Raw genomic sequence first — 14180 nt, 5'->3', positions numbered from 1 at the left:
ATATCTGTCATTAAGCAGTTTCTTGAATAGTGTTGCTGTGGTGAGGACAAGCCATTTGAAAACAGGAGATAAACCTAAAAAAAAAAAATATACTGAAGTAAACAGCGTTATCTCCCACGGCTTGTAATGCTTCTCAGCATTCTCTCTTTTATAACTAATCGCTCTATTTAATTCTGTAATTTAATTTATTTCAAAAAAGACATTCAGTTGCGCAAGGAAAAACAAGAAACCCCCCCCCCCCCCCCCCCCAAAAAAACAAAAAAAACATGATCGAACGTTCGATCCATAATACAATCTCTCCCAGATGAAGAATTTTTTTCTTGCTTTTTTTCTGTTTATGCAGAAGGTTTTTGCTGATTCAGGGTCTTCTGAATCATCCACAGAACGATTGCTCTCCCGACTGCTCCTCTCTGAACTCCCACTAGTTCTCCCAGCGGCTCGAGGAACCCCTAGCTATTGTCGGACTCGTCCTCATCTTCGGCCTCGCGGAGCCAAGTGAAGAAGGCTGTGACGGACTTAAGAGCCACGCCCTTGCCCTGCTGCTCGGCGGGGTCTTTGCTAGACTCCCACTTGTAGAAGGCCTCCTCTTTGATCACGTCCTCGTCGTAAAGCGTGTCAAAGAACATCCGCAGCAGATCTGAAGGAGGAAAGAGACGAGTAATGTTCACAAGCCAATCATGGCAATTTAACTATATTTCACACCAGTTCTACGGGAAAAAGCTGAACAAGAACACTTGATCACAATTTACGTCTGTAAAGTCATTTTGCCCGCATTATTTTTGCAGAACACTAACTAGTAACAATAATGCACACAAACAAACATTTCTGAAAGTGGTTACAATGGACAACGAGGAGAACACAAGCTTGACAGCAGCTACTCACTGGCAGGTTGCTCCATCTGCACCATGAGGGCCTGCAGGGCGTACAGAGCCTGAAGTTCCTTCTGCTCATCTTTCAGGTATTTCTGCAACACCTTGGCCCTCAGTTTGATCTGCTCGCTGTCCACTTTGTTGGGGTTCTCACCTGTAGACAGTCATTTTGGAAAAAAATTATTTAAAGGGACTTGAATGGCATAGTTGGACTTAGGATTGACTTGACGAGTATTGCTGACATATTTCCATAGGGATTAGTGATATCTGGTTCATCCTTATTTGAATCCTGCATGACTAGGTTCTAATGAGGTAAAGGGTAAATGCTGACTCACAGATGATTGCTGACTGGCAGACGCAGGTCATCAGAGCTCTGACAAACATGTTGGAAGAGGTCTGCTGCTCATCTAGGTTGGCCTACACAAAACAAATTAATTTACACACATGCAGGAAACTGGAGGTAATTAAACAGCTTTGTTAATAGCAGACAGAAAGGCACATGTAATAACAGCTGGTTGGAAACCTGGAAGCTGTAAACATCGAAACTTTGAGTTAATCGCATTAGTTAAAAAGGGAAGGTCTTTTGTTGTGAACTTGCATTGCACGTTTTCTTTGTGTGATTGAGTCCCCCAAAAATGACAAAGGTGACAAATAAATGTACTACTCCCAGAGGATTTCATTACACATTTAGTGTGCCTCAGGTTCAGGTTCTTAAATTCACTGACTTAGCATTTAAAGTCAGAAAAGTCCTTTAACGCCATTACAGCCTTTAAGATTCTGCAAGTCTTAATAAAAAGTCTTACATGCTGTCATGCCAACCTACTACAGTAAAACAAGCTTATCCCCGGCATAAAAAGTGCATTTTAGACAGATTTGGTCTCATGTTTGTCCGAATAGCAGTCTTGAATAGTTATCAGTTAACTTTAAGAAACATAAATATATAAACAAACATATGCTTAACACAAACATGACCAAAGCCTCATTTTAAGCCTGTAAAAAAAGTAAAGATTGTGAAAGGAAACAAATGGAAATGAAGATGGAAGTGAAAGACTGCAATAAATACCATAAATCAGTGCTCCCAGACAGCTGGTCCGTGGACCTGTACCGGTCCGTGGGTTATTTGGTACTGAGCCACACAAAAAAAAACAAAATAACCTTTTTTCTGTTTACTTGATTATCAGCATCCAAACGATGTTTTATTTTGAAAAACGACCGGATTCTGTCCCGTCTCTCGTCCTCTTGACACATGCCACGTAATATTTCCCGCTCAATGAAACCCAAAAACGTGCCCCAAAAACAAACAAAAAAAGAGTAAACAAATGTCACCGCAAAGCTTTTTCTGCTCAGGGGGAAAGGCCCGTAAAGGAGGAGACATAAAAAGGAACTTACAACTTCAAATAAAAAGAAAATGAACAGAAATACCAGGACCCCCACCTTAAATACAGATTTATTAGGCGATTCTCACGTGCTAAGCCTGCTCTGCATAATATGCTGTAATGCTAGCAAGCAAGGCAATGAAGCCATTCAAACTTTATCGGCACATGGAGACAAGGCCCCCTGATTTTCTGGCGTGACAGCAATCAAAATAAAATCACGGAATAAACTGGACTTAAGAAACAAACTTCAAGTGTCACCCTAACCCACATATGAGTCCGTTTGGTTGGACAAGAACAAGCACAGAGCTCCCACTGAGGGTAAATTGTGTTTTTCCTGCATTTTGGATTTGTTTTCATATAACATACAGTATATTATTAGATATTTGTTATCATGCTGGTCATGTAATTTTGTTTTGTCATGTTTATTAGCCACACCTTGAAAATATGTCTTAAATGAAACCAATCCACGGCTCAAAAAAAGGCTGGGGACTGCTGCTATGAAAACAAACCTCAATCCAGTCAAAGATCCTCTGGTTGTTGGCCTTGTCCTGAATCAGTCTCTCCAGCTGTTTGGTGAGCTCTGCAGAGCTCAGCTCCTTTTTGCTCTCCTCCGACTCATCGCCCAGTGTGAACTCCACATGCTAGTTAGCACCATGGAGACAGAAACAGGCTTTTTGCTCATCTTTTCAAAATACTCATGTTACTTCTAGTCACTCCACTTCTCATTCAGTACATGAAAGCAACCTCACACTACACTTCTACACAATCAGTTTTGAGCACAGTAATACGACAAAGGGAATACAGTGTTCACAATCATGAAGTTTGGTTTCTGGTGTAACACAAAAACTGGAGCTTACAATATTGAAATGTTGCACTTCCTAAGTGGTTTCTATCAAAATTTAATCCTGTCAGCAAATATTAAATATTATAAAGTTTTGATACTTTAGTAGGGTACCATACCTACACTAAAGGCATACAATGTAATGGATGATTAACAACTGTTTAATATTATGAAAATATTGTTTTTGCAAATTTCCTCAGCTAATGATGAAGCTGGTGAGCGACCTCTCACCTCTTCTGTCACAAACTTGTTGACATCTACGTCCTCGGGGAGGAAGTCTTTCCACCGGAGGCCGGCCTCTCTCCACATGGTGCCTGCTTTTTTATGGCTCTAATGAGGGAGATGCAGATTGGTTGTTATACAATGGACACATACACTGATCCCAATGACATCAACATGCTGAATGAACGGATTCAAATTTACATATTTGCACAGTGTGATTGGCAAAAAAACAGTACTAAGTAAAACTGCAATCAATTAGTGTTGGTTTTCAAAAATATTCAAAAACCCTCATCAGTCAAAAGAATGCACTATTAGATACAATATCATGTATCCAAAACAGATCCAGGGGGTTTGGCTGAATATCGAATCCACTGGTTAAGATTCGGCCAAATCTGAAACCGAAACCTACTCCCATCCTCAGACCATTAACACAGTAAACACGTTAATGAAGTAAACAACATCCACAGCCTCTAAAATAGTTACATTTACTAACTTAATGTTGAATTCACACACTTTTTTTTTTTTTACATCAAAGCACATTGCTATGAGTGACAAATTTTAGCAAATTTTTGCTAACCAGTGTTTGATGAAGGCATGTTGGGTGTTGTTTTGGGTCCTTGTTGCCGCGGGGCAAGTCGGCTCCGTGTTGGGCCTGTGGCGAGGCTTGCTTTGCCTTCTTTTGGCTGGGGGTACTGCCGCCGGGCGGTGTTTTTTATGCTTACGAGTTCCATTTTTATTATCTCACAGCCTACTGCAATGAACGGTCCACCTACATAAGCACCTTCACATAATCAACGGCGGTGTCATTAAGCCGACCAGCGTAGCGTGCCCAGTGCAAGCAGATTATAAGTGTCCGGGATGGATCAATAGATAGAGCAGGCGCACATATACTTTGAGGTTTATGCCTTGATGCAGATGTCGAGGGTTCCAATCCAACCTGTGATGATTTCCTGCATGTCTCCCCCCTCTCTACCCTTTCTCACCTAGCTCTCCAATCAAATAAAGGCAAAAAAGCCCCCCAAAAAGTCTTTAAAATTATAAAATAATTGTTTGGTTCTTACCATTTCTTTGCAGAGTAAAGTGAGGATATGGACGAGCAGGACTCCAGCTTGGCCCAGAGGGATCAAAGGCTTTGAGATCTCCCTGGAAGCATAAAACAGTCAACACAGTTTAGACAAAAAGGTATCTTCTCTTGCAGATTTCCCTTGCTGACATGCTGAGGGGCCAACTAAGGCCTGTGGACTAACCTGAAAAGTTCTCCCATGGGGATGCCTCCCTCATGGAGCATGGGAGTGATCAGTTCTGCCAGGTAGAGCCAGATGTGGGGGATGTCTATAGCCATGTCTTCAGCCACTTCAAGGAGCTCCTGAAGCCTTAGGAAACACACAGTGCACACATTTTTAAGTTTATTCAAGGTTTAAGGACAAAAAACAAGTTCAAAATGACTTAACGAATGGGGAAACTACGCAATATGGCACCTCACTGGCAAAAACATATGAAAACTTCTTGGCTAAGCATAGTGGTTAGAAACCACTCAATTTCAGCAACTGCTTTCAAACATATGCTTTTTCAGAGACTATTTCACTTGCTAAAGCCTGTATATTTTTAAATCCTGTTATAAACTTTACTTGAGTCAACATTAAAAACTCTGCTAACATATGTCACAGAAGAGTTTGATCAAGCTGCACTTGCTCTTAGATTTACATATTTTTTTATTACTAGTTTTCTGTGAAAGTCAATGACACCTTTTATACACTGAACCACCTCTCTGGGGCTCCATACTGACCCGTTATAGTACTGCTGTGTTGGGAGGATGTCGTTCTTAATGAGCTGTTGCAGAAGCAGGCCCATGTGTTCCCTGGCAATAGTGCTACGCTCCAACGTAGACTCCACTCCGTTTCGTACAAACACAAAGAGCAGCTGAGTGCTGTTCATTTCCTGCACACACTGTAGAGCCTCCTGTAGGGACAGAAAAGGACACACAGATTGTTTGTTGCTGTTCTGTAAGGATGTAACTAGGCTGTATTTGCAAACAAAACATTTCCTGCTTTGGCTTCCGAACATTAAAAGTATTCGATGAATTACGGTGTGCCTTTTATTCTAAGGCAGCCACAGGAAATGAACTGAGGTGAAGACAGAACAAGACAACAGTAATTTTTAAGCGTTTTTTGTCAGCAGGTAATTTTTTATTTTTTTCAAGTGAGCAATGGAACAAGAAAAAACTGGTTTGTACTTCTGTGTAAGGGAAGTCTGGTTTTCTTTTCATTTTTATATGCACTTTAGTGTGTACCTTCATGTCGTTGATATGGAGGTACTCCTCAATGATAGCTGTCGACTTCTTGCTCAATTCCTCTTCGGTCAAGGCAGGCTTGGTGGTGGTCAGGATTTGGAGAGGGGGAGAGGGGGCAGCTGTCTCCCGCTTAACTGTTCAAACAAAACACAATTTTTTAAATTTTAATTCTTCCTAACTTTTGCTGAAAGAAAAAACATAAGTAAAAAGCTTTCTTGATGTATAACCTTTTTTTGTTAAGTATAGTATGTAGTTCAGAGTTTATAGATGGCCGATAAAAACATATTTTCTGATAATTTGGATTTCCAGAGAATTCTATTGTTAGCACAGTAGATTATTCTCAGATTTAAATATGTAGTTTAAATCTACACTACAGCTACGTCACCTGTCCTACCATTCTCTTTGCTCCTGGCTCTGTCTCTTTCTCTGCTGCCTCTGTCGTCAGTCATGCTCGCTACTCTGCGGACAGGATCGGCCGGCCCACGCTGCTCTCTCTCCCTGCTTCGCTCCTCATTCTCCCGACTGAAGCTGCGCTTGGTGACCTGAAGTCTGTTACGATCACGGTCATCCCGCCGCTCATCCCGTCTTTCAAATCGGTCACCGCCACGATCATTGCGGTCGAAGCGATCACTGCGCTCTCGACTCAAACTGTTTCTATAAAAGGACAGAGGAAGAGCAGAGTCAGGAAAAGATAACACAAAGACTGACTGACTCTGTAGGGTCCCACTGTGCATTTGCCAGTAGAGATTCTGAATAAGCTTCAATAATTGTGTCCTGTTCCTCACCTCTGAGGAACTCGTTTGTCCGAGTCCAGGGAAGAGCCTGAGGAGGATGACGGCTGCTGTAAGGCTGAGAACCTGTTCAGAGTGCTGGTGTTGGGACGGACGCCTGGCTCTGGGCCTGGGGATCAAAGTACATAACAAAGCACATATTGAGTTTCTGCTTTAAAGGTGCTCAACAATATTAGTATTATTATTTATACATTATGTATAATCATCACATCAGTATGGGACACCTACCAGAATCTGCAGGTTTGGCACTGGTGCCACCGCTGCTGCCCTTACCCCAGCTCCCCCATGTTCCTTTACCTCCTGGGGCAAGCAACTGATTGTTGAAGTCAAGAACAGGAGTCTGAAAGAAGAAACTGTTGGTTAAATACATACTACCTGCTAAAACTATAAAACAGGCTAAGTATGAATTTGCTGCCGTTGATAGTTTAACTAATTAAATGTGTGCAGCGTCATCCAACAGGTTAATAACTCATGCATATTAACACTGGCCTCTCTCCCCTACCTTTGTGATTTTGCTAAGGCGAGAGGCATCAATAGGCCGGTTCTTGGAGATGGGCACTGTATTCCAGCCCTCGTCCTGGGGAGGAGCACCACGGCCTTGGGTGTGAGGGCCCCCACGACCCCCAGAACCTCCTCCCCCCATCCTGCCTCCAGGGCCGCCTCCCGTATCTTTCTTGGAGATTAGGGCTTGCTGAACCTTCATATGCTCCCTGTGCTCCTCCAGCTCAGCGTCTTTGTGGATCTGGTCTATGGTCTTGGGTCCCTGATCGCCTCGCCGGGGCACCCAGGTGTTCTGGGAAGGGATGGAGGGACAGATTGGGAGTACAGGGCAGATGTGAGTGATTACATAGACAGTTCTATATTTGACATGATTTGTCTTCTCTGGAGGTCTTGGATGGGAAAATATAATGTCAATTGAGGTTAAAAAATCTATTATTATTAATAGATAATATTATTAGTATTAGGGTAATTCTTATGTCCATATCACCAATGCCTACTATACAACTTAAGGTAAATCTTAAAGATCTTAATTTAAATACATTTCTGTTAAGTCACTATACATTGTCAAATAGATGATGAAAGCCCTGCATTTGCAGAATTAGGAACTGGATGTATGTGGCGACATTTCCATGAAAACATGCAAGCGGTTTGGGAAGTGAGATTCAAAAACAAACCTGCAAGCTTATCGCCATAGGTGCCGCCAAAGACATTGTAACTTCACATTTTAAAGAATATGCAACAGGCGTAGTAGACTCATCACACTGACCTACTGTTCTAATTGTACTGAAGTATTTCTCATTTTGACAGGTGATACAAAGACATCTAGGTGTATAAATACTTACAAGTGGTGATAATGGATACCTATTTTCACTATGATGTTAGTGGGAGCAGGGATGTCACAATACCAGAAATGTAGTAGTCGATACCAATACCAGTGAAATTCCACGACCAATTATATACCACGAGAAAAAATAAAATAAAAATCCCGTGTACCTCAAAATAAACTCCTTCATAATGTGTATTTCAGCATAAGGCTAATAATATGTTTAGTGTTTCACACAGAATTACATTTTATTTGTAGTGGTAGCTGATCGACCCACAGCTCCAAAGCCCGGCATTACCACACAACTAGAAGCATAAGGTGTTATCTTTAATGAGTTAACCTTCCAACAGCTGGTATGTTAAGTTTGTTTCTCTCTGCTGTTGTTTATTCACACAGAACCAGGCTGGTTAAAGTTGACTAGCATCATAGAGATGAAAAGCTATTCACTTTTCTTCTATACTGGTAGACATTCTTTTTTGGCACGTAGCAAACTAACACTTTTATGCTGTTCCCGTCAGGTCCGGAAGAATTGCATCCCAGTACCTAGGTTATCTATGGTAATCACGTGGTAGTCACGTTTCAGAATTTTGGCATCAACTTGTTAACTAAGTATCAGTTCTCATGACATCCCTACATGGGAGAGACTAGATCTGGAATAGATCAGGAGATCAACATCCTGACTCTTAACCTTTCTCTTCAGCTTTTACCTAGAAAGGAATGAACAAAGTGTGTGTGTGTGTGTGTGTGTGTGTGTGTGTGTGTGTGTGTGTGTGTGTGTGTGTGTGTGTGTGTGTGACAGTTAAATTGGGCAAATTTGCTGACTTTGGCTTGTAAAAGCACCAAAGACAGCAAGTTTTGTAACACTGTGTGGGCGGGACTGGGGGCCTAACTACAAAACTGCAGCATTCCTTAAAAGAAACACTTTACACTGAAATCCTCACAAAGTGAAACTCAAACATTTACTGAAACATGATCATGCAAAATAAAGACAGGATTCAACCTTGAAGAACACTAATCCTTTGGTGATTGGCAAAGGGTGTACTTCATTGTATTAAGTAATATGCAGCAATTACTTTTTAGCATGTGTGTAATGTGTGCATGTTGTTTATGCTTTACCCGTCGAAGGTCCAGCACATCCTGCAACATGAAGCGGATCCTGGAGCTGGTCTTCCTCTCCTTTATTATTTTATCCATCTGATTGAAGTACTGGTCCATACGAGGCTGGGGATGACCACAACTGTTTGGTGAGTCCATTTCATACACTACATTTACAATATTAAATTAAAACACAATCCAACTGCACATTCATTAGCATGAATTCCTATATGTGATGTGTGCACTTATGAATACAATTTCCCTTTCATCACACTAACACTGTGTGTGTGTTGTACCTTGGCCTTCTCAAAGTCTAGGTCCTTGCCAATAGTGGACAACAGTCTACACAGGCACTCCAGGGACTCCTCGTCATGGTTTTTGAGCAGCTTTACTATGCAGTCATGCATGATGACCTCTGTGAGCATTTTAAGCTTGAACAGCTCACCAATGAACTTGATGTTGCCCAGTGAGCGCCGCCTGGCCTGGTCTTTAGCTTGTTGTAGCTCATCGCTGAGCCGCTGTTTCTCTTCCGCCTACCAGAGAAACAATGTCATATAGAAAAGTACGACAACAAAAGGAAATTGTGACGAGGGATAGTTAGCTGTATGAAAAATCTTTGCATAGTGGCTTCCTATTGATAGATGTTCACTTTTGAAAACTTCCCACCATATACCCAAGTTTATCTACCAACTTGACTCGTTTTTTTTGGTTTAAATGAAGACCCCAAACTATATATTATTAGGTAGTACTATACCACTGAGGCAGCATCCAGCTCTTTCTGCTTCCTCTCAAAGATCTCGTCGTCATCTTTATCTTTTTCAAACTCCTTCTGGCATCGATTTAGCAGCAGCTTGCGGAAATTCACAGTGTTTCCTGGCTTCTCTGTGGTTTCGGCTTTAAGCTGAACAGAGAAGAGAAAACTTACATTAAAAAAAGAACAGGAAAAGAGTGTGTAACATTTTTATGTGTAATTCAGTCCTTAGTTTTGCAATCCTATCACTTAGATCAGTAGCCCAGATATGTGGCACTAACTTCATCACAAGACTCTGACAATGGATATTATAATTTTCCAGCCTTTTCTTTTTTTAAACATATTTTGGAAGTAATCTAAAATATAAATACATCACTGAAATTCTTCCACTATTTTTAGTGTTTCTTCATTTAACTATTTTCCCCGTTTTAAATGATTTGTTGGTAAATATCTAAGATCAACTACCTGCATTAAAACGTCATTCCGACTGTTCTAATTTCTGTTGAGGTGTTTTTCAGCAGTAAGCTGAATTTTCAAAAGTGTCTACTTTTTACCTCGGTCCTTGATGCTGACAACATATTTGTTAGGGGTCCAGATGCATTAAGATAATGGAGCAGGTACTGGTTTGTGTGTTACAGAGTGAGCCTATGACATTAAAAGAGTGTTGCTTTATGGGTTGTTTGTAGCTTAAATGTGGCTTGGCTGCAAGTTTCTTTAACTCTATTTTAAAAGTGTGTTATAGAGTTAGGCAGCCATGTTGTTGTCTAGTAGTAGGTAGTCTTTATCTGTCAACCAGCCAAGAATCACCAGTATCACAGAATGTTATGAGCTCAGTGGTCAAAAAATTCGGACAAGAAAAAGTCCTTCTGACCGCTTTTAAAAGCTTGTAAGGAGAGTGCGATTGTGTGAACAAGTTACATATAATAAAGTGGTATATATGTTGATGTTTTAATGGAAGCATTTTATGCTTTACATTGATTAAAGAAAAGGCTTCAAGAATGAGGATTGTTTTCTTTGTTGAATAATAGTGTCTTAGGAATCTTTATCCAGCAGGTCAAGTAAAATGTTTCTCATCTTCAAAAAGTATTTTTCAAAAAAAGGTGGAATTCATAGAAAAAGTTAATTATGAAAAAATATATGCTTGTGTTTTATGAATTTAGTTTTGTGTCCAAAAAAAGTATAATTACAACAAAACAGTCTGAGGTTTATAAATGTAAACATCATCATGCAGGCTTATGCCTTATTAGAAATGAAATTAACTTAGTTTATCATTTAACACATATCATAGCTCTGTGCACAACTGCAGGAGTGAACCACCTTCAGTCAAAGAGTAAGTATTCAAGCTCACTCAACACATATTTCCATGTGGCAAAGTGTGTAGTATCACTTACCCCCATAAGGCAGCGGCACATGTTGGCATAGGCCACTGAAAAGTCCGGTTCAGAAATGGCCTTTTCAAAGGTAAGATCTATGACTCCTTTCAATCTCTCCTCAGTGTCAATAGTCAGTTCCGTCACCTGTTTCATTAGCTGTTGAAACTTTTGGGGAGTCAGTTTGTTGAGAATGCCGCGAACCCGTTTAAACAGATCCTGACTCTTAGCATGCTCTGAATCGTTCTCAGGCTCCTCTACTGCACGATTGTGAACTACTTTTTTCACTGTAGGTTTCCAAGCCTTCTCCGCCTTGTTCAGCTGCACATCGTCACCGAGTGACATGGTGGTGATGATTTTCCTTGGCTCTTTCCTCTGCATCTGCTGGGAGCGACGTGGACCACCAACTCCCATGCCCATACCTGGCGGCTGAGAAGAGACAGGGGATGACCATTTTATTTATCGACTATAAACGTCAAGTGCAGAGCTTTTGAAACACACTAAGAAAATGTATAACTTACTGGTCCTCTACTTCCTCCTCCCATGCCAGGCCTGCCAAGATTTGCAAAGGAGGGTGTGAAGTCAGGGCCACAATTCATTCCTGTTAGACGGCTGGGGTCCAGTTGACGCAGAGGTGTCTTATTAGCCTAAAAAACAAAAATTAGCAATTATTCAGAGAATTGCTAAGATGTAATTCTGTCAACCTTTGATATTTTTATATTTCTAGTCACAGGGCTATTAGTTACATTCCATCAGTGCTTCTGTGGTGATCAAACACCTAGCAAAAATAACTTTCACTGACTGGAAGGATCTAGGTCTTTTTCTCAACATGGGGACAAGTGTATCTAAACAGCGCCAGTTACATCACACTGAGGCAATTCAAGAGAAAATCAAACATAAAAAAAAGACATTTACATAATATAAACAAACTATTTAAGACTGTATGTCTTTAGTATGAGAGGTTGCACCTTGTCTAAGACAACATCACTGATGGCTGGTAGGCCCTCAGGCTTGTTCATGCTGGCTGAGATGAACTGGAAGCCCAGAAGAAACTCTCGGTCATATTGCTTCTTCTTCTCTGGGTCGATTGGCTTCCATTGTTCTGAAATAGAAACCAAAACAAAAAATGACCATGATGTTCTTTTAATGAAAACATTTGTTGTTTGAGTTATACTTCCCTCAGTCAACTCATCTCATCAACTCAGAATGAAAATGGGACATAGTGTCAGAGACGTAATACTCCCTACACAACCAAGCTTTACTCTAATAAAGGAGAGAAAATAAGGTCTAGGTCTGTGTAACTGTTGATGCTGTCATGCCTGAAAATGTCCACAAGGTGGCAGATAGGTCAGAAAATGTCTTCTACAGTATATGTAATCTCTGTTTTGTGTAAGACAAGGTTTATCTGTGGGTACAAGAGTTACTATTTAATGATTGGCAATCTTAAAAAAGCAGCTGAAATAATTTTCTATCGTTTGCTTTGAGTTTGAAGGCAGATGTTAAATTAACTGTGTTTATGTGTTCATATACTTGAACAAAGTTGCCAGAAGGCAAAGAGCCATGACCTACAATTAACTAAAGCCACCTGCATTTTAAAAATGTTTTTGTTCAATCTTCTTCTTGTGCTTATTGTTAAAAAAAATGACGCTTTGCCATAACATAACTATCATTTTTGACCGAACACTCATATCATATCAGGGGCACATTATGTAAAATGCCACTCCCTCGTTTTCAAAAAAGCAAATGTAAGATTAGTCAACTGACACATTGCCAAGTCATGGATGTAAGTGACATAAGATCATTGTTCACACTGAAAGGTATTGGAGACCAACCCTCTTTGTACTGGTACTTCTTGTCAGTGTCAGTCTGCTTAGAATCTGGCTTAATGTTCTCAGCGTCTTGCTTGTCTTCTTTGTCCTCTTTGTCCTCCCAAGTCAGGTCTGCCTCCTCTGGGGCAGGTGGGGAAGCAGCAGGGGGCTTGGTCTCTGCTGCTGGGACTGGGGTTGGCTCGGGCTCCGGCGCAGCCACTACTTGCTCCTGGTTTAAAGATGGGAGAGTGGTTATATATATGGTTAAATATAACCATCCTGGGGGGCTACATTAAAATTCAGAAAAAGCTGCTCAATTAAATCAAGGTTCAAGTCTGTGTCTTTGCCTCTGTTAACATTGAGTAACATTAGGCTAATTAAAGCAATTGTAAGGACAGAAAAAGTAAATAAATGGATTATTGCACACATACCTCTTTAAAAGCATCAAGGAGGTCTCCCACTGCCTCCTTTTTGTTAAGATCTTTCATCTTCCTCTTTTTCTTTGGCACAGACACAGCGGCTTTAGAAAGGAAGACGACCACAATCAGCCTCAGATCAATTCAAACATCTGACAGAAGAGTCTTGCCAAGGAAGGTTTTTTATGATGGAAGAGACTACAATTCTAAACTATTAAATATGTTAGAATGTTGTAACCAACTGACCTGTAGTTTCTACAAGGGCAGGGGTGACTGTCTGGGGAGGAGGGGTGTCCTCCCTCTCCTCTGCTGTGGGAGAGGAAGGAGTGGGCACAGTTTCTGGGGTGCTGTCAACTATAGAAACAGGCGCTGCAGGAGATGGCTTCTCTTCCTTGGCGGTGGACTGGGGCACTGGGGTGTCTTCTTTGATGTCCAGGGTGACTGGAGGAACCGTGTATTGTACCTCAGGCTGGGCAGGTGCGGCCTGGACGGCTGGCTCAGCAAAAATCTCCTGGACAGCGGGTGCAGGCTGATCAACAGGGGCAGGTGAGGCTTGGAACAAAGGTGTACTTGCTGCCTGAATGATAGCTGCGGAGGTCTGTATGACAGACTGCTCGCAAATGTCAGGCTCAGCAATGGGGCTGTCGTCACACTCAGTCGGGCTGGTGGCAGGCACCTCGGGGTCTTGAGGGTCTGGCAGTGGCAGGCCATTGGGGAGGCGTAGCTCCTCTGGCTGTGCAATGGGAGACTCCAGAGTCTCCAGATGACTGGGTGGCAACATGATCGTCAGGCTTTTGGGCTCCACCTCTGCGACACCGTTAGTGGAAGGAGGTGCAGCTGCCTCCTTTGCTTTAGGTTCCTTCTCTTTCACCAACTCCTTCTCCTTTGCCTCTGTGATTTTTTTGTCTGTTTTGTCTTGTGGAGCAGAGGTGGGAACAGGGTCAGGGAGGGGTGCAGGGTAGGCGGGCACCTCAGGCGCTGAATGGGGGGGTGGGGTGGGCTCCCTGGGAGGTAGGGGAGCATCCAT

The 14180-nt window shown here is 41.7% G+C and overlaps 1 protein-coding gene and 1 non-coding gene across 2 annotated transcripts in view; both read right to left on the bottom strand.

The window, feature by feature from the left end:
- Positions 1 to 14180, bottom strand: part of LOC117942360 (eukaryotic translation initiation factor 4 gamma 1-like) — a 36126-nt gene continuing 21946 nt past the window's right edge. Inside the window, exons 12-33 of the mRNA XM_034867772.1 lie at positions 13400 to 14179; positions 13169 to 13257; positions 12762 to 12966; positions 11898 to 12031; positions 11451 to 11576; positions 10951 to 11358; positions 9563 to 9709; positions 9105 to 9341; positions 8830 to 8934; positions 6892 to 7182; positions 6618 to 6729; positions 6384 to 6498; positions 5993 to 6252; positions 5599 to 5732; positions 5095 to 5267; positions 4556 to 4681; positions 4370 to 4451; positions 3318 to 3416; positions 2755 to 2886; positions 1205 to 1286; positions 883 to 1023; positions 1 to 637 (exon numbers count right to left, since the gene is read on the bottom strand). Of these exons, the coding sequence (XP_034723663.1) occupies positions 450 to 637; positions 883 to 1023; positions 1205 to 1286; positions 2755 to 2886; positions 3318 to 3416; positions 4370 to 4451; positions 4556 to 4681; positions 5095 to 5267; positions 5599 to 5732; positions 5993 to 6252; positions 6384 to 6498; positions 6618 to 6729; positions 6892 to 7182; positions 8830 to 8934; positions 9105 to 9341; positions 9563 to 9709; positions 10951 to 11358; positions 11451 to 11576; positions 11898 to 12031; positions 12762 to 12966; positions 13169 to 13257; positions 13400 to 14179 (4166 nt within the window). The 3' untranslated portion in view covers positions 1 to 449. The remainder of the gene's footprint in view (positions 638 to 882; positions 1024 to 1204; positions 1287 to 2754; positions 2887 to 3317; positions 3417 to 4369; positions 4452 to 4555; positions 4682 to 5094; positions 5268 to 5598; positions 5733 to 5992; positions 6253 to 6383; positions 6499 to 6617; positions 6730 to 6891; positions 7183 to 8829; positions 8935 to 9104; positions 9342 to 9562; positions 9710 to 10950; positions 11359 to 11450; positions 11577 to 11897; positions 12032 to 12761; positions 12967 to 13168; positions 13258 to 13399; position 14180) is intronic.
- On the bottom strand, positions 9784 to 9853 carry LOC117942626. The gene has a single exon (XR_004656175.1). It is a non-coding gene; the product is annotated as a small nucleolar RNA SNORD66 (small nucleolar RNA).

This window comes from Etheostoma cragini, chromosome 3, assembly GCF_013103735.1.
Source record: "Etheostoma cragini isolate CJK2018 chromosome 3, CSU_Ecrag_1.0, whole genome shotgun sequence".
Lineage (NCBI taxonomy): Eukaryota > Metazoa > Chordata > Actinopteri > Perciformes > Percidae > Etheostoma > Etheostoma cragini.
This window is presented reverse-complemented; position numbering and strand designations above follow the sequence as displayed.